General features: G+C 48.5%; 1 protein-coding gene across 2 annotated transcripts; it reads left to right on the top strand.

Annotated features, from left to right (window-relative positions):
* The first annotated feature begins 14,017 nt into the window (after window positions 1-14,017).
* Window positions 14,018-16,577, top strand: Fndc10 (fibronectin type III domain containing 10). 2 transcript variants are annotated; one of them, XM_063288393.1, is made up of 2 exons: window positions 14,018-16,023; window positions 16,450-16,577. In XM_063288393.1, exon 1 carries the CDS (start codon window positions 14,606-14,608, stop codon window positions 15,281-15,283), a length of 678 nt encoding a protein of 225 aa, XP_063144463.1. In that variant the 5' UTR covers window positions 14,018-14,605; the 3' UTR covers window positions 15,284-16,023; window positions 16,450-16,577. The 2 variants fall into 2 exon arrangements, with proteins under 2 accessions (XP_063144463.1, NP_001406608.1); NM_001419679.1 differs by having other exon boundaries at window positions 14,424-16,576.
* The last annotated feature ends 359 nt before the right edge of the window (window positions 16,578-16,936 follow it).

A 16,936-nucleotide genomic window follows, 5' to 3' on the forward strand; every position in this document is an offset into this window, starting at 1 on the left:
TTCCTAGAAATTCTTTCCTGTCTTTTGTCTTCCCAGTCTTTTGTTTTTGAGATTTAGGCTGGTCTTCCTGATTTCTCCCCAGTAAATTGGGGGCATGTATTCGGTCTTTTGTTACCAAAGCCTTTAAGCCGGGGTTTCCCACTGTGCTTCCTAGAATTTTCCACCTGGTCAACTTGGGGTATATATTCGGAAAATAAAGCTACAGAATGGGCATTCTTTCTTAACACGAATAACCCGCATGTGTGTGTTTTTTAATCCTGCAGGCTTACGCCCAGTTCTTGGTGCCATGTCAGTGTGGGCATGGACAATCATCTACTCAGTTTCCTGGATTTTCTCTTCCTCAGAGTTCAGGGAAAAATCTCCTGCAAAACATGACTGTTCGTCTCTCTCTCTCTCTCTCTCTCTCTCTCTCTCTCTCTCTCTCTCTGTGTGTGTGTGTGTGTGTGTGTGTGTGTGTGTCCCCTCTGCCAGAACTCCCACCTCCTATTTCCTGCCTCAGCTCATTGGTCAGAGGCATTTTTATGGACAGGTGATACTTCTATACAGTACAAGAGATTCTCTCTACAGCCACTGCTGGGATATTTCCCCAGAGGGGATTTTCTGGGTTTTCTTTTTCTTTTCCATATATTTTGTTTCAGTAAAAGTTGAAAGCCTGGCTGTGCAGTTGGGATATGACCGGTATTGGTTCTGATGTGTACCATGGCTAATAACAGTCAAACTTTAACTAGAGGTCTCAGATCTCAGGTCTCAGCTGATTGTGATTCGCCTCGTGCTCTAGCAGAGACATGGTTTTGCCAGCTACAGATAGTTTCTGTGGTTATGTGATGTTTGATAGTTTGGGAAGTTTTCAGAGGGTATATAAATGCTAGAGCCACCAAGAGGCTGGGTTGGTGGTGGTTGGTCATTCAGTGGGGTTGGTTGCAGTTTGTTAGTTGTAGTGCTCAAAGAAGAAACAAGAAGAAATTAGATTCAAGGATCTCCTCCTCCTCCTCCTCCCCTCCTCCTCCCCTCCTCCTCTTTTTCTCCTCCTCCTCTTCTCCTCCTCCTCCTCCTTTTCCTTCTTTTCCTTCTTCTCCTTCTTTTCCTCCTCCTCCTCCTTTCCTCCTCCTCCTCTTCCCCTCCACCTTTTTCTTCTTTTCCTTCTTCTCCTTCTTTTCCTCCTCCTCCTCTTTTCCTCCTCCTCCTCTTTTCCTCCTCCTCCTCTCCTCCTCCTCCTTTTCCTTCTCTTCCTCTCCTCCTCTTTCTCCTCCTCCTCCTCCTCCTCTTTCTCCTCCTCTTTCTCCTCCTCCTCCTCTTTCTCCTCCTCCTCTTTCTCCTCCTCCTCCTCTTTCTCCTCCTCCTCCTCTTTTCCTCCTCCTTTCCTCCTCCTTTTCCTTCTCTTCCTCTCCTCCTCTTTCTCCTCCTCCTCCTCTTTCTCCTCCTCCTCCTTTTCCTTCTCTTCCTCTCCTCCTCTTTCTCCTCCTCCTCCTCCTCCTCTTTCTCCTCCTCCTCCTCCTCTTTCTCCTCCTCCTCCTCCTCTTTCTCCTCCTCCTCCTCTTTCTCCTCCTCCTCCTCCTCTTTCTCCTCCTCCTCCTCTTTCTCCTCCTCCTCCTCTTTCTCCTCCTCTTCCTCCTCTTTCTCCTCCTCCTCCTCCTCTTTCTCCTCCTCCTCCTCTTTCTCCTCCTCCTCCTCCCCCTCCTCCTCCTCCTCCTTCTTCCTCTCCTTTCTAGTGATAGAGGTTGAAACTGGGCGGGGGGGGGGGGATAAAGGTTAAGAAAAAAAGAACCCAGGGTTGGGGATTTAGCTCAGTGGTAGAGCGCTTACCTAGGAAGCGCAAGGCCCTGGGTTCAGTCCCCAGCTCCGAAAAAAAGAACCAAAAAAAAAGAAAAAAAGAAAAAAAAGAAAAAAAGAACCCACAAAGTAGCAAAGACCAGCTACACATTTGAATATGAAAAATTCCTAGGAAATTTGAGTAGACTAAATCATCAAATTGGCCAGAGGGGTCAGCAGATCTTCAGATGTCTTGAACCCAGGCCTACTAGCTGTTCCTCTGCTAGGCAGTTGAATTAATGTTGATTAGCTGATGTCATGCAGCCCACAAAGCCATGGTGACAATTAAGGCACAAACCTAATGGACCTTGGTGTATACTGGCTTCATAAAGAGTAGGAACAAGGGGTTGGGGATTTAGCTCAGCGGTAGAGCACTTGCCTAGCAAGCGCAAGGCCCTGGGTTCGGTCCCCAGCTCCGAAAAAAAGAAAAAAAAAAAAAGAGTAGGAACACCCAAGCAACCTGGGTCACCTTTCTTGTTGATCCTTGGAGATGTCACATGAGAATTCTTTTGTCCAGTGCTTTTGCTCAATATATTTTAGACAAATGTTGACATAAAGCAACCTAAATAAATTTGGGAAAAAGGTAATCCTGGGTGATACCTGGCTGTACTTCCCAGTCTCCTGAGCCTGTTGTCTTAGGGTTTTACTGCTGTGAGCAGACACCATGACCAAGGCAACTCTTATAAAGGACAACCTTTGATTGGGGCTGGCTCACAGGTTCAGAAGTTCAGTCCATTACCATCAAGGTGGCAGCATGGCAGCATCCAGGTAGGCATGGTGCAGGAGGGGCTGAGAGTTCTACATCTTATTCCAAAGGCATGTAGGAAAAGACTAACTCCCACATGGCTAGGAGGAGGATCTCAAAATCCACCCCCATAGTGACACACTTCCTCCAACAAGGCCACACCACCTAATAGTGCCATTCCCTACACCAAGCATATTCAAACAACCACACCTGTTTTCCTCTCTGTACCAAGTGCTATTAGCTGACTGGCTGAGGTAGTGGTTGAATGGTTCTTTGGGCTCTCCTGCCATTCTGTACTAAGGAGTCATGTGGGGTTCCCTAATTACCTAAAGTCCTCCAACAAAGCCCTTCCTCTGAATACTTCTATCTTCTTCCAATATCCCTATTGTTAACATTTTGTCTAAGCTCCACCCTCACTATAAAAGGGGCTGCTTGCCCCCTCCTCACTCTCTTGCTCTTGCCTTCTTGCTCCCACTCTGTCCCCTTGCCCCTTCCTCCCTCTCTTTCTCCATATGCTCAGGACCAACCTCTCTACTTCTCTATTCCTCTCCTCTCTCTGTCTCTCGCTGTCTTTACTACCCTCTCAACTCCCCTCCCCATGCCCTGAATAAAATTTATTCTATACTATAAATTTTGTGGGTGGTCCCTCAGGGGGAAGGGATGCCTCAACATGGGTCCAAGGAGGCACCTCCTTCTCCCATACCTGAATACACATCCACCAAAACATATTCTCCCTCTCTTTATATTTTTATAAAACACAACACCTAGCCTGGATACCAAGCTTTTAATACAGGGGAAACATTTGACCCCCAAATGAGAGTAGGAACTTGGAAAGTTGAGGCCTCCACACCATGATTTTTTTGGGGTGAGAAGGTAGAAGTCTGAGGGGTGAGGCAGGAGCTTCCAGCCTGCTGCCATCCTGCTCTGAAGACACACTGAAAATGCTATTGCAGGTCATTGAACAGAGAGCACTGGATCAAGTCATATTGACTGGCCCCTGTATTAGTCCAGAGGAATGACAGTCTATTGAGTGGGAGTCAGGATGGGAGGATTGATGGAATGACCACGTGACAATATTAGCATGGTGGAGCTCCACAGATGGATTGAATCAGGAAGCAGTGAGTTGGAATCAGAAGTATGTGCAACACATTCCCAGAGATGCACCTAGGTAAGCTAAACCCCACACCCAAGAAGGGACTTTTTAAATGTTTATGTAAACATTTAAAATGTTTAAATGCATCACACCTCTGACTGAAACCTAGGAAGAATTCACCCTAGGGGCACTTTGTTTTGTTTGTTTCAGGGGACTTTTTTGCATATTGTTTTGTTTGTTTTTGTTTTGTTTTTTTGAGACAGAGTTTCTCTGTGTAGCTTTGACTGACCTAGAACTCACAGAGATTCACCTGTCTCTCTCTGCCTCCCAAGCGCTGGGATTTTGTTGTTTTTTTAATACTTAATTTTATTTTGAAGTGTTGAAGGACCCTAGAGACTTTTGCCAACCTTACACCCACCGCCTAAGGTTAAGATTAAGCCGAGTACCAGCTTCCTGCCTTAGGCCAAGGCTAGGCCAAGTTCCCTTCTTCACCCACAGTTCTCTCCAGGAGCAGGGACATTCTTGAAAACCTGCAGAGTCTGCTGACTGAGTCACCAGACCCCCTGGTCCCAGAGAGAGTTCAAATGCATGTCATGTGCTTGCTAGCCAATAGATTCAAAGGTCAATATGCTTAGCCAATAAATTTGAGCTATAACCTTGCTGATGTAACCTGTACCCTTAAAAAGTATAAAAACTGCTTGTTATAACCACTAGGGGTCACTCATGAGAGGCTGATTGAAGGTCGACCCTGACGTGCTGGAAAAATAAGCCTCTTGGGTTAGCATCGAACTCCATTCTCCTCACTTGGGGGAGTCTCCTGGTAGTTAAGACTCACTTCAAGCCTTACAGTGTGTGTGTGTGTGTGTGTGTGTGTGTGTGTGTGTGTGTGTGTGTGTGTGTATAAGGGCTAGACTGCCAGGTAGTGTGACCTGTCTGGCATGTGTACTGGGATCTGAACTCAGATCCTCTGCAAGAGTGGTACAAGCTCAGAAGCATTCAGCCATCTTTCCAGCCCCTCACTTGTTTTCTTTAAGGGAAAACCAAAGGTGGCACGTAAGGTATGCAAACGGTCTAACAGGCATAATCTTGCTGCTAACAGCAAGTCTGGGGGTGCTGGTCATTGTCACAAGTAAAGCCAGTTTGGCACAGCAAGACCACAGCCCTTGGCATCAGTTGAGACAGTGTCCTCATGACTCTATCTGATGGCCTTAGAGGGATAGGATTCTTCCCACCCCTTGTAGCCTTAGGCTGGGCCTGAAGTCCATGGGGATGTATTGCCTCAACTTCCCTTGGTGATATTACTCAGGAAGCTCACCTGGGTAAACATGGGGATCGAGCTGGCTAGTTTTTAGGTCGATTCGAGAGAGGAGGAAACCACAACTGAGAAAATACTTCCACAAGATTAGGCTGCCAGGAAGCCTGTGGGTCATTTTATTTATTAGTGGTTGATGGAATCGATTCTCAGCCTTTTGGCTAAGATCAAGTGTAGTGGTTGATGGAGGAGGGCCCAGCCCATTATGGGCGGGGACACCTCTGAACCTGTAGTCCTGAGTTCCATAAGGAAGCAGACTGAGTAAGTCATAGGAAGTAAACCAGTAAGCAGCACTTTTCCGTGGCTTCTACATCAGCTCCTGCCTCCACCCTCTTGTGTTGTTTTATGTCCTGACTTCCTTTGATGATGAATTGCAATGTGGAAGTGTAAGCCAAATGAACCCTTTCCACTGTAAGGCTCAAAGTGAGTCTTAGCTACTGGGAAACTTCCCAAGTGAGACATGAGAACGGGGTTTGATGCAAACGCAAGAGGTTTATTTTTTCCAACTCGTTGGGGTCAACCTTCAATCAGCTCCTCATGGCTAATGACTAGAAGGCAACCCCAAACTTTGTTTGGCTATAACAAAGCAGTTTTTATACTTTTTAGGGGTACAGGCTACATCAGCAAGGTTACATTTTAAACTTATTGGCTAAGCATATTGACCTTTGAATCTATTGGCTAGCAAGCACATGGCATGCATTCAAACTCTATCTGGGACCAGAGGGTCAGGTGACAGTACATTCTGTGGTTTTTCAAGAATGTCCCTGCTCCTCCCAAGAACTGTGGGTGGAGAATGGAATTTGGCCTAGCCTTGACTCAAGGCGGGAAGCTGGTACTTGGTCTAATCTTGACCTGAAGGGGTGGGTGTAAGGCTGGCAAAAACCCCTAGGGTCCTTCACCACCCCAAGTCACTTTGGTCTTGGTGTTTTATTACAGCAATAGTAATTCTAAGATGGAAATTGGTACCAGGATAGTTGGTGTGACAGATCTTTGATAGGAACCTTGGGCTAGAGAAGCCAGCAGGGGTTGAGAGCTTAGTGAGCTGTTCTGTAGAAGCTTGGAAGATGAGAGTGTTGAGAGCAAATGAGATGTTGAAACTTCAGAGAGAAGTTTAAAGACTACTGTGCAGAGGCATTTGTTATTCTGAATTAAGAGTCTGTGGTGGGTGGTAATAATAATAATAATAATAATAATAATAATAATAATAAACAATATTCTCATCTATTTGAATGATTAATCATCAGGGAGTGGTGCTAGTTGAGAAGGATTAGGCTTGGCCTTGGGGGAAATGTGTCGCTGAGCATGGGTTTCAAAAGCCCAAGCCAGGCAAAACCAGAGGCCTGAAGATCCAGATTTAGAACTCTTAGTACCATTGTGGTGTCTCTTCACAGCAAGAGAACATTGAATAAAACAGATTTTGTGTTTTTGGTCAACTGAGACCGAAAGGTCAGTCACCATTGAGAAGAGACCAGCACGCTGAATTGAAGTCCTCTCAGAGGTGTTTCCTGAGAGTCAGCACACAGAAGCTGTGTTCCAGAGGTTGTACCTCAACCTTCACCTTTAGCAGCTGAACTTTCTAGTGTAAGAATCACCCACTTGTGACTTGTTTTGAAGGCATGGAGGGTCATGAAGAGCAGCAGAGTCTTAGCACTGTGAGAGGCCAGGAGAGGCCACTGGTGAAAGTGCAGTCCAATTGCAGTAGAAGACCCCTAAAACCCCAACCTTCGATCAGTGGTACTTACTACGAGATGCCCCCAAGTGAGACACTGAGACGCAGATCAATCGCAGATCAATGCAAAAGCAAGAGGCTTATTTTCCAGTGCGTCGGGGTCAACCCTCAATCAGTCCCTCAAGGCAACTGACAAGAAGGCGACCCTGAATGGTTATTACAAGCAGTTTTTATACTTTTTAGGGGCACCAGTTACATCAGTGAGGTTACAGTTCAAACTTATTGGCTAGGCATATTGACATTTAAATCTATTGGCTAGCAAGCATCAGTCCGTACATTCTAAGAATTTTCTACTCAAGAACGTTCCTATGGGTAGAGAATGGAACTTGGCCTGGTCTTGACCTGAGGCAGGTAGCTGTTAGGTTGGCGAAAGCCCCTAAGGTCCTTCAGACCTAACCATTTTGGAGATGCCAGTACCATGGCATGGCCACCATGGATAGTAGCAGCTGTTGAGTGGAACCATTCTGAGCTCAGGAGACAGGCTGTGTGTGCTTCAGAAAGCATAGCCGAAGAAGAAACTCAAGCCCAAGACTGATATCCAACTCTTAGTCCAGGTCAGATCACAACGATGCCTGGGCCTCAGCATTCTCTGGTCCAGTGTGTGGGCTGAGGGACCTGTAATGCCCCAGGCCTGTGCACTGAACAGGTTCTAGAAACCACCTGGTAAAGGGCTTCTTTGTTTTTGTCTCTACCTCAGATAAATGCTTTGCTCTGTTCCAAACCCAGGATTCAGTGAAAGTGGTTCTCTCCAAAGGTCACTTTGCCCCCAACATCCATGGCAGGGCAAACGTGGAGACCAGCTTCTACTTTCCACCAGAGCCTCTGTCTCTCCCTGACCCTTGGAGACAGGATCAGATGATGCTGGAGGACCTGAGGAGATCACGTACTTGGGAAGGTATATTTCTGTGATTCCTTCAACCCAATGCAAAACACAAGGCTCTGAAGGATCCTAAGGGCTTTCGCCTCCACCGCCTCAGGTCAAGATTAGGCCAAGTAAATTACATTCTCCACCCACAGTTCTGTGGAGGAGCAGGAACATTCTTGAAAAACCACAGAATGTACTGATAGTCACCTGACCCTCTGGTCCTAGGTAGAATTTGAATGCATGTCATGTGCTTGCTAGCCAATAGATTCAAAGGTCAACATGCTTAGCCACGAAGTTTAAAGTGTAACCTTGCTGATGTAAACTGTACCCCTAAAAAGTATAAAAACTGCTTGTTATAGCCTTCTAGTCACTCAGCAGGAGGGACTGCTTGAGGGTGGACCCCGATGTGCCAGAAAAATAAACCTCTCCCATTTGCATTGAACTCTGTTCTCATGTCTCACTTGGGGTTGGGCAGGGTTGGGGAGGAGTTGTCTCCTGGTAGTTAAGACTCACTTCCAGCCTTACAGCTCTCCTCAGGTGCTAGCCCTAGTATCATGTCACCCTGAAGGCCCCACTCTCCTACAAGCTTCCATGACTTGTAAGCAGTTCCGGCCTCCCTTGCTGGAATGATGCTGAATTTTTACTCACAGAACTCTTCAGACCTTTTTTTTTTTTTTTTTTTTTCCGGAGCTGGGGACTGAACCCAGGGCCTTGCGCTTGCTAGGCAAGCGCTCTACCACTGAGCTAAATCCCCAACCCCTCTCCAGACCTTTTTAAAAAGCACTCTGAAGGAAAACATTGTGTACTCTCATCCCTACAGTGGAGGTTTTTTTTTTTTTTAAATTACATTTGTTTGGTTTTTGTTTGTTCAAGGGTTTATCTATCTGTCCCCCCCTCATGTAGTTTTTATAGTTTTTGTAGGAGGTTGATACAATGACTCAGCTGGTAAAGACACCACCAAGGCTGAGGACCTTGGTTTGATTCCTTAGGCCCACAGGAAGGAAGGAGAGCACTGACTCCTGAAAGTTGTCCTCTTCCCTCCACATGTACAATATGGTGCCCAAAAGTGCACATACATTGATTAAATAATTTAAAAAATGTAATTTTTCTGTGTGTTATGGGTGTTTTTGTCCATATATATTTCTATATTTAAAGTGTATGCCTGATGCCTGTGGAGGTCAGAAGAGGGCATCAGATCCCTGGAACTGGAGTTACAGAGAGTTAAGAGTTGCCAAGCCATGTCGATGCTGGGAATCGAACCTGGGTCCTCTGGAAGAACAGCCAGTACTCCATGATGAACTATCTTTCCACTCCCGTAGACATTTTTTTTTGTTGTTGTTGTTTTGTTTTGTTTTTGGAGACAGGTCTCACTATGTAGCCCAACTACCTTGGAACTTGCTATGCAACCTCAAACTCCTAGAGAGCTACTCGCCTTTCCCTCCTAGGTTCTGGGAGTGCTAACGGTTAAAGGTGTGCACCATCAGATCTGACCAGTAGGTGTAACTTGAAAGAATTTTTAAACTGAAACAAGGTCTCGGAGCTGTGAGGTTCAGGTTGGCCTCGAACATAGCACATTGTCTGACACAGTAACTGTGGGGTTACAGATAATCATCACCACACAATGCAATTGTAAGACAGGCTAGCAGCTAGCCCCCTCGAGTATGTACAGGACATACCCAGACACCAAATTCTTAGCACAAAGGAGATGCTGACCTGGGCAGGGGAGTGGGGAAAGCAGTGATAGAGGCAGCAAAGAAAGACAAGCAGCAAGGAAGCTGGTGCTTTGCGCAGAAGTGAGTTTTTTGTTTGTTCGGTTTTTTGGGGTAAGTTGGTTAAGTTCCCATCAAACACATTAGCCAAATAATGAGTTTTTATTATTGTACCTAGGTGTTTTGTTTCAGGTGTTTTGTTTGAATCTGTGACCAAATAAGGGAATGGGCAGAGGCAAGGGGTGGGGCGGGTAGCTTTAAGAATGTAATGGGGGGTGGGGTGGAGAGATGGTCAGCTGTTAGGAGCACTGACTGCTCTTCCAGAGGTCCTGAGTTCAATTCCCAGCAACCACATGGTGGCTTACAACCATCTGTAATGGGATCTGATGCCCTCTCCTGGTGTGTCTGAAGATAGCAACAGTGTATTCACATAAATAAAATAAATAAATAAATCTTTTAAAAAAATGTAAACTGATGGTTTGTCGCAAGGGTGAAGGAAAGGGGAGAATGGGTAAAACCTGTTGGCACTATGTTTGTCATTCTCCTGTCTATTAGAGCCCTTCGCTATGTATATTATGTGTATGCATGCATGCATGTATGTGTATGTATAAGTATATAAAATTTTAAACATAATTTGTTATTTTGTCTTTGTTGTTGTTGTTGTTGTTATTTTGTCTTTTTTTTTCCTTCGGAGCTGAGGACCGAACCCAGGGCCTTGTGCTTGCTAGGCAAGTGTTCTACCACTGAGCTAAATCCCCAACCCCCATAATTTAAAATTTTAATTTAAATATATATGCATTTATTTAAGAGCTGGCAAGATGGCTCAGTAAGTAAAGACTTGCCACCAAGCCTGAGAACCTGGGTTCAATCCCTAAAAGTCACCTGCAGAAGGGGCAAACCAACTCCCACAAGATGTCCTCTGACTTCCACACATGTACTGTGGCATGCATGTGTAAACACACAACATATGAAATTAAGAATATGTAAATAAGGGGGCTGGAGAGATGGCTCAGTGGTTAAGAGCACTGACTGCTCTTCCTAGAGGTCATGAGTTCAAATCCCAGCAACCACATGGTTGTTCACAACCATCTATAATGGGATCCATTGCTCTCTTCTGGTGTCTGGAGACAGCTATAGTGTACTTATATATAATAAATAAATAAATCTTAAAAAATACATAATTAAAGAAAACTTTAGCAAACATTAAGTAATCAAAAGGCGATGGATTTGAAGAAAACTTTTAGGGAAAATATCAACATGCTGGTATGTGTGTGTAGAATTCATCAAAGGCGGTGTTTGAATAAAAGGACCAGCAGGCTGTAGGTGCTAAGCAGGGCTGTCATCTTTCTCCCTTTTCAAGCCATTTTCTCCTCCAGGATCAAATCTCCACTGATAATAGGAGACCTGGGGAACAATGACATAGCTTCCTCAGCTCTGACAGCAGCCAGTAGATATGGCTTCTGTCCCTCACTCGTTGCCTCTTACCCAGAACCCAGTGCCTGGGCTAAATCTGTATCCACATTTCATAACTAGAGCCCAGTGTAGGCTAGAATGGACCAGCTTCTTCTGCAGGGTTTGAAACTGAGAACACCATGAAAATACCAGTCAGAGTCCCCATGTTTCATGGCCTGTAAAACATGGTTTTGCTATCTCTCAGGACTGTGAACTCCAGCACATGGGCTTGGTCCATTTGAGGCTAGATCTAGACACTTGGAGGAGGCACTCATGCCAGATTTCTGGCTTTTGCTGGGTTTAGTTTCCTTTTTAAATCAGTTACCCATTCAGATATCTTTAGAGCCACAACGGCTGGTATTGAGGCAACGAACGCCTTTCCATGAGCTTCACAAGTCTGAATGTGCAGGTCAGGCACTTGCCAACCCCTGAGCAGGGAAAGGCCAGTCCCACCCAAGCTACTCCTGACCTGAGAAAGAGGCTTTCCAAAGAGAAATGGAGTTACTGTTACCAGAATTGGAAGTGGCTCTGGGATAGGTGGCCCCTACTCCATACCCCGACAACAGTCTCAATATCCTGAAGGACCTTGTGTTTTGGCCTCAACTGTGTACTGTGTTAATACTCCTCCATCTGGCTACCTAATCCATGAGGTAATTTCCGGGCACCCTGCCTGTGACAGGCTCTTTTCCCTCCAGTTTCCAGCAGGACTACCCAGGAAGTTGGCTCTAGCCCAAATCGGAGCCACCTGTTCCAGTCTGCTTCCCCACTGTGCTCTTTGCAGAGCCGTGTCTGTGCTGATTGGTATAGTCTTGTGGACAGGGGACCTGGAAAGATGTAGCAAGAAAGTCTTGGGTAGAGGTACGAACATAGCTCCTAGTAGTTGAGCCCAAGTTCTCACTAATCTTGCAGGTTCCAGTGGGGTGGTTGGGGCTGCAGTGCTTCAAGATAGCCAAACCCTAAGGCTGTGTTGTCATAGGACTAGGGACTCTCCTACTTCAACTGGGGGATGGGGTGGTAGCAAGCCACAGAAATAGAAGTGGATCAACATGGATCTACGTGGTGGTTGGCTCCTTGTGGTTTCTAGGGACAGCATTTCTATCCTTTCTTTGCTCAACTGCCTTAAAAATATTGGATGGGAAGTAGGGCCTCCCATTGTGAGCTTCCTCAGCCTGCTGTGGCTTGGCAGACCTTACACAGCAATAGCCTTTCCCCTTTCTTTGTTTCTAGTTGGAAAGGCACCACAGATTTAATTATCCAGACAGGATATAAGAAAATCCTTTTTCTCTATGGCCAGCCTCAACCAAGTGGAGAGAGAGCAGCTTTCTCTTATGCAAGGAGAAGCTGATCAAGTGCTGACCCTGACAAGGAAAAGCCCAGTATTATTGAGCTCCTGCCCCACTGGAAAGCCCCTCACAGGTTTGAGACATGGATGAAGTCAGACCTAGGGCAGGGCTATGGTGTGTTTTCAACTCAGCTAACCGTGCAACGGGGTCGCCCTGAAGAGACACCATGACCATAGTAACTCTTTTAAAAGAAAGCCATTTAATTGGGGCTTCCTTACGGATTCAGAAGTTTAGTCCATTATCACCTTGGAGGAATGCATGGTGGCACACAGGCCTATGTGCTGATGGAGATATAGTTGAGACTACTACATCTAGATCAGGCTGAGAGAGAACACTGGGACAGGCTTGGGCATTTGAAACTTTAAAGCCCACCCCTAGTGGCATACTTCCTCCACACCTACTCCAACAAGGCCACACCTCCTAATACTGCCTCTTACTGGTGACCAAACATTCAAATCCATGAGCCTATGGGAGCCGTCCCTATTCAAACCACCATCTAATTCTTCCTGCATCCATCTGGCTCTATATTCCCGTGTGGACTGAAATTGAACATCTAGCTGTCTTTCGTCCAAAGATACCACATTATGTTGCCTTGCCCATTTTTTGTACCCATATTTCCAGCTAATACCTGCAAGCCAACTGGACGAAGGTCTGGATAGTTATGGACATGACCTACGGAAATTCCTAGGCACATTTACAATGAGCATGAGGCAAGAGTGAGCCCGCCGTCTGCCCAGCTTAAGGGGAAGGTAGAAATGGGGTGAGGGCAGGAAGTATATCTCTTAAAACCCCTGCACTCAGGGCTGAGGATTTAGCTCAGTGGTAGAGCGCTTACCTAGGAAGCGCAAGGCCCTGGGTTCGGTCCCCAGCTCCGAAAAAAAGAACCAAAAAAAAAAAAAAAAAAAAAAACCTGCACTCCACTGAAGACACTTACACACTCTACAAACTGGAGAGGCCTGGTGTCTTTCCAAGCTAATGATGAGGTGTACAGTGGCTGCATGGGAGGCTTCTGGTACTGACCTCAAGCTCAGTTACTGCTCAGGTTCAGGATGACTAGGATAAGGGCTCTGTGGTGTGGAAACACCACAGTCTACACACGCAGCAGGTAGGACCCAGAGAACACTGCAGTCCACTGTTTCCTTTCCCAGCTAAGGTCACCTCAAACGACAGGTAAGGGTGAGGTTCACCTTCCCTTTTCAGTGCACAGTTGTTCCTAAACAGCAGAGGTCTGGTTCTGGCTTCACCCCCTAGTTAGGGCAGGAAGGCCTAGCCAGGTGTCCTTTGGCCCTGAAAGCTGTGAGGGTTGGGTGACTGTGCAGGGGTGAGACTGTAGTGGTCCTTCCCTTCCCCCTGTGCAAAGCCATTGCAGAATGAGTGAACTGTGCAGAATGAGTGAACTGTCTCTGCTTGGTCGTTTTGTGTTTTTGAGACTGATCTCAAGTAGTCAAGGATGACCTTTGACCTTGCTGATCCATCCTCCCAAGCGCTGGGATTACAGATTTAGGCCACCATTACTGTCTTGATTTTACTTTTTATCTTGTTTTTATTTTGAGGGTCTCACTAAATTGCCCAGATTGACCCTGAACTCATTTGGTAGCCCAGACAGGCTATTCCTAACCCCCCCCCCCGCCCGCTTTTAAGAGATTCATTTATTTTTTTATAAGTGCTCTATCTGCGTGTGCACCCTCGTACCATCAGATCCCATTATAGATGTGGTTGCTGGGAATTGAACTCAGGACCTAAAGAAGAACAGCCAGGGCTCTTAATCGCTGAGCCATCTCTCCAGCCCAGGCAGGACATCTCTTTTTTTTTTTTTTTTTTTTTTTTTTTTTCCGGAGCTGGGGACCAAACCCAGGGCCTTGCGCTTCCTAGGCAAGGGCTCTACCACTGAGCTAAATCCCCAACCCCGGCAGGGAATCTCTTAAGCAGCTTTGATTCTATAGGCCTGCACCACCTGACTTAGGGTGGCTTTTTGTGGGGTCGTTTTCATGGTCCTGTCCTGAGCCTCTTCACCGGCCAATCCAGAAGGAATCGATGACACAGAGGAGATCGGTCTGACCTGTAACTTCTCTTCAGGAGTGCAGAAAAAGTCAATTTTCACCAAGTCAAAGCTTCTCCTCAGTGGACACCATCTACTCCAAAGATCCAGGAGCTGGCCGTGAAGTTACATTTCAGTCCTTTTGCCCATCCTTTTGGTTAGAGCGAGCGGGATGCTCTTGCTGGCCACGAGGGGCCAGCATCGGATACAGGGATTGTCCAGAGTGCTTATCAATTGTGGAATGGGCCTGCCTGTGGTAGGTAGACTCTCTCACGCCCGTGGGAAGCGGCCCAGAGAGAGTTAAGAGGGCGGGACGTGGGGCAGCCCCGCCTTTGCCGCTGGGTCCGAGAGCGCACCCGGCGTGGGCGTGAGGCGGGTCGGAGCGGGTGGCGCGGAGGGCGCTGCGTGGGGCGAGCGCGGCAGCGGCTGCGGCGGCGCGGCCCGCGTGACCCTCCGCCGCGCCCCGTGCGCTCGCGAGCCCGCGCCCCGCCGCGCCGGCCCAGCCGCAGGATGCGCGCTCCGCCGCTGCTGCTGCTGCTGGCTGCCTGCGCGCCACCGTCAGGCGCCGCTGTGGACCCGACGCCGCCGGGCTGGGAGCCGGCCCCCGACGCACCCTGGTGCCCCTACAAGGTGCTGTCCGAGGGCCCAGAGGCGGGCGGTGGGCGCCTGTGCTTTCGCAGCCCCGTTCGGGGATTCCGCTGCCAGACGCCGGGCTGCGTAACGCTGGCCTCGGCGGGTGGCTCGCTGCGCGCCCACGTCCTGCGCAATCGCAGCGTGCTGCTGCAGTGGCGCCTGGCTCCTGCCGAGGCGCGCCGCGTGCGCGTCTTCGCGCTCAACTGCTCGTGGCGTGGCACCTATACGCGCTTCCCGTGCGATCGCGTGCTTTTGGGTGCCTCCTGCCGCGACTACCTGCTGCCCGATGTGCACGACAGCGTGCGCTACCGCCTGTGCCTGCAGCCGCTGCCGCTGCCGCTGCGCGCCGAGCTCGCCGCCGCCCCGCCAGAGCTGGCCGAGTGCGTGGAGTTCACCGCTGAACCGGCAGCTATGCAGGAGATCGTGGTGGCCATGACAGCGGTGGGCGGCTCCATCTGTGTCATGCTGGTGGTCATCTGCCTGCTGGTGGCCTACATCACCGAGAACCTCATGCACCCGACCTTCCGGCGACCCAGTCTGCGCAGGCAGCCCTGAAGCGCAAGGCGACCCGCCCACCTGGGTTCCATCTGCCAAGTGCACTGAGACCCTAAGGCTCTCTCTCTCTGCTTTTCTCTCATTCTCTCTCCCTCTTTAGGATCCCCATGGAGGGCCTAATGGAAACTAGCCCATGCAGGGACCTTGGCATCATCCTACGACCTTGCCAGCCCCAGATGGGTATCTGCCTTCCAGACTCAGGCCTCAGACTGGTCCATAGGCCTGGGCTAGAGTGTCAGTGGCAGCCAGGGGTCTTCTCCATCTCCAGAGGCCTTTATAGGGCCGGCCAGAATATACAGTCCCTTCTGGCAATAACCACTGGCACCCAGGATCACGAACGTGAACTTTCATCCTGTGTCAGGTTGTCAAAGCTTGGTCGTGATTGTTGCTTGGTCACTTTTTGTGCTTTGCAGATTGGGAGGAGTGACCTCTGGAGCCTGTACCCACCCCACCTTATCCCAGTGGGCTTAGGTTAGCTTTGTGCCTTAGTATCTCTGACCCACTGCAGGAGCCACCCATCATCCCTCAGCTGTCCATGGGGATTGGGGCCCTGTGGCTGGCTGGCTTATGCATGCATCTGGTCAGAGTCCCATTGAGGACACACCATCTTTGAGACTTTCAGGAGCCTGGGGCAAGGGTTCTCAGGCCCTGTTTTGTCTTCCTTTGTGGGTGTCCGAGAAGCCAAGAGCCATGATGTAGCTCAGCAGGCTGGGCCCAGTGTCCAGCTGCTGCATCCAGGGGTGAGTGTCCTCCACCTTAGGAGGCTGGGGATTCACCCTTTCCTTTTGCTTGTACTGCCTTGATTATGATTTTCCCAGGGCGGTGGTGGAGGTTGGGAAGACAGCTGAGGGATCCTGAGGGCTGAAGGAAAGCTGCCCAGCCAAACCCTTAACTGTGGTCTGGATCCCAAGCCTCAACCAACCTAAGAAACCTCAGTGGCCACAGTGCTACTTTACTAGCCCAGTTCTCACACTACCGCCTGAGATCTGACCCCAGTGATGTTGCCCCTCTTTCTACATGGGCAGAGGCTGGTCTTGCCTACCTCCTGGTAGACAGGGGCACCTTGTGATATTGGGAAGAGTAAGGTATTGCCCCTGTGTCTCTGAGCCTGGGCTCTGACCACTGGACTTAACCCTGGCAATTTTTCCTCCTACTCTCAACCCCAGCGACCATGATGACCTGAGCCCTGGCTGGCAGCACCCGTGCCCTACCTCTCTGTCTTTGCTCTGCCCGTTCCCTATGAGGCACTGGTCAGTTGCCAGCATCTAAATGTCCATCACTCTCAGACCAAAAACACTGTCTTGTGTGTTTATTTGGGATGTTGGAGGGGAGGCTATGGGTGAGGGAAGGGAAGGTTGATTCAGTTCCTCCAAGAACCTCAAGCATTAGTCTAGTGGCTGGCCTTGAAGCTCTTCTCACTGGGGATGGGATATCAGCCCCAGGCAATATTCATTGGAATGCTGACTTTATAGTTCTGGCAGGAGGATAGGCAGGGTATCCATAGCTTGCTTGTCCACCCTCAGACCTTGGGATAGTATCTCTTTCTAGACCAGCTGTGTTGTGTGCGGAGGTGGAGCTAGCAGTGGTTAGAAATAGCCTCAACCACAATAATGACCCCTTTGAGCTGTGACAAGCAACAGTTAGGCAGCTCTA

This window comes from Rattus norvegicus, chromosome 5 (genome assembly GCF_036323735.1).
Source record: "Rattus norvegicus strain BN/NHsdMcwi chromosome 5, GRCr8, whole genome shotgun sequence".
Lineage (NCBI taxonomy): Eukaryota > Metazoa > Chordata > Mammalia > Rodentia > Muridae > Rattus > Rattus norvegicus.

Coding starts and splice junctions, on each gene's coding strand:
- Fndc10 (XM_063288393.1), top strand. CDS start 14,606: ATGCGCGCTCCGCCGCTGCTGCTGCTGCTGGCTGCCTGCGCGCCACCG.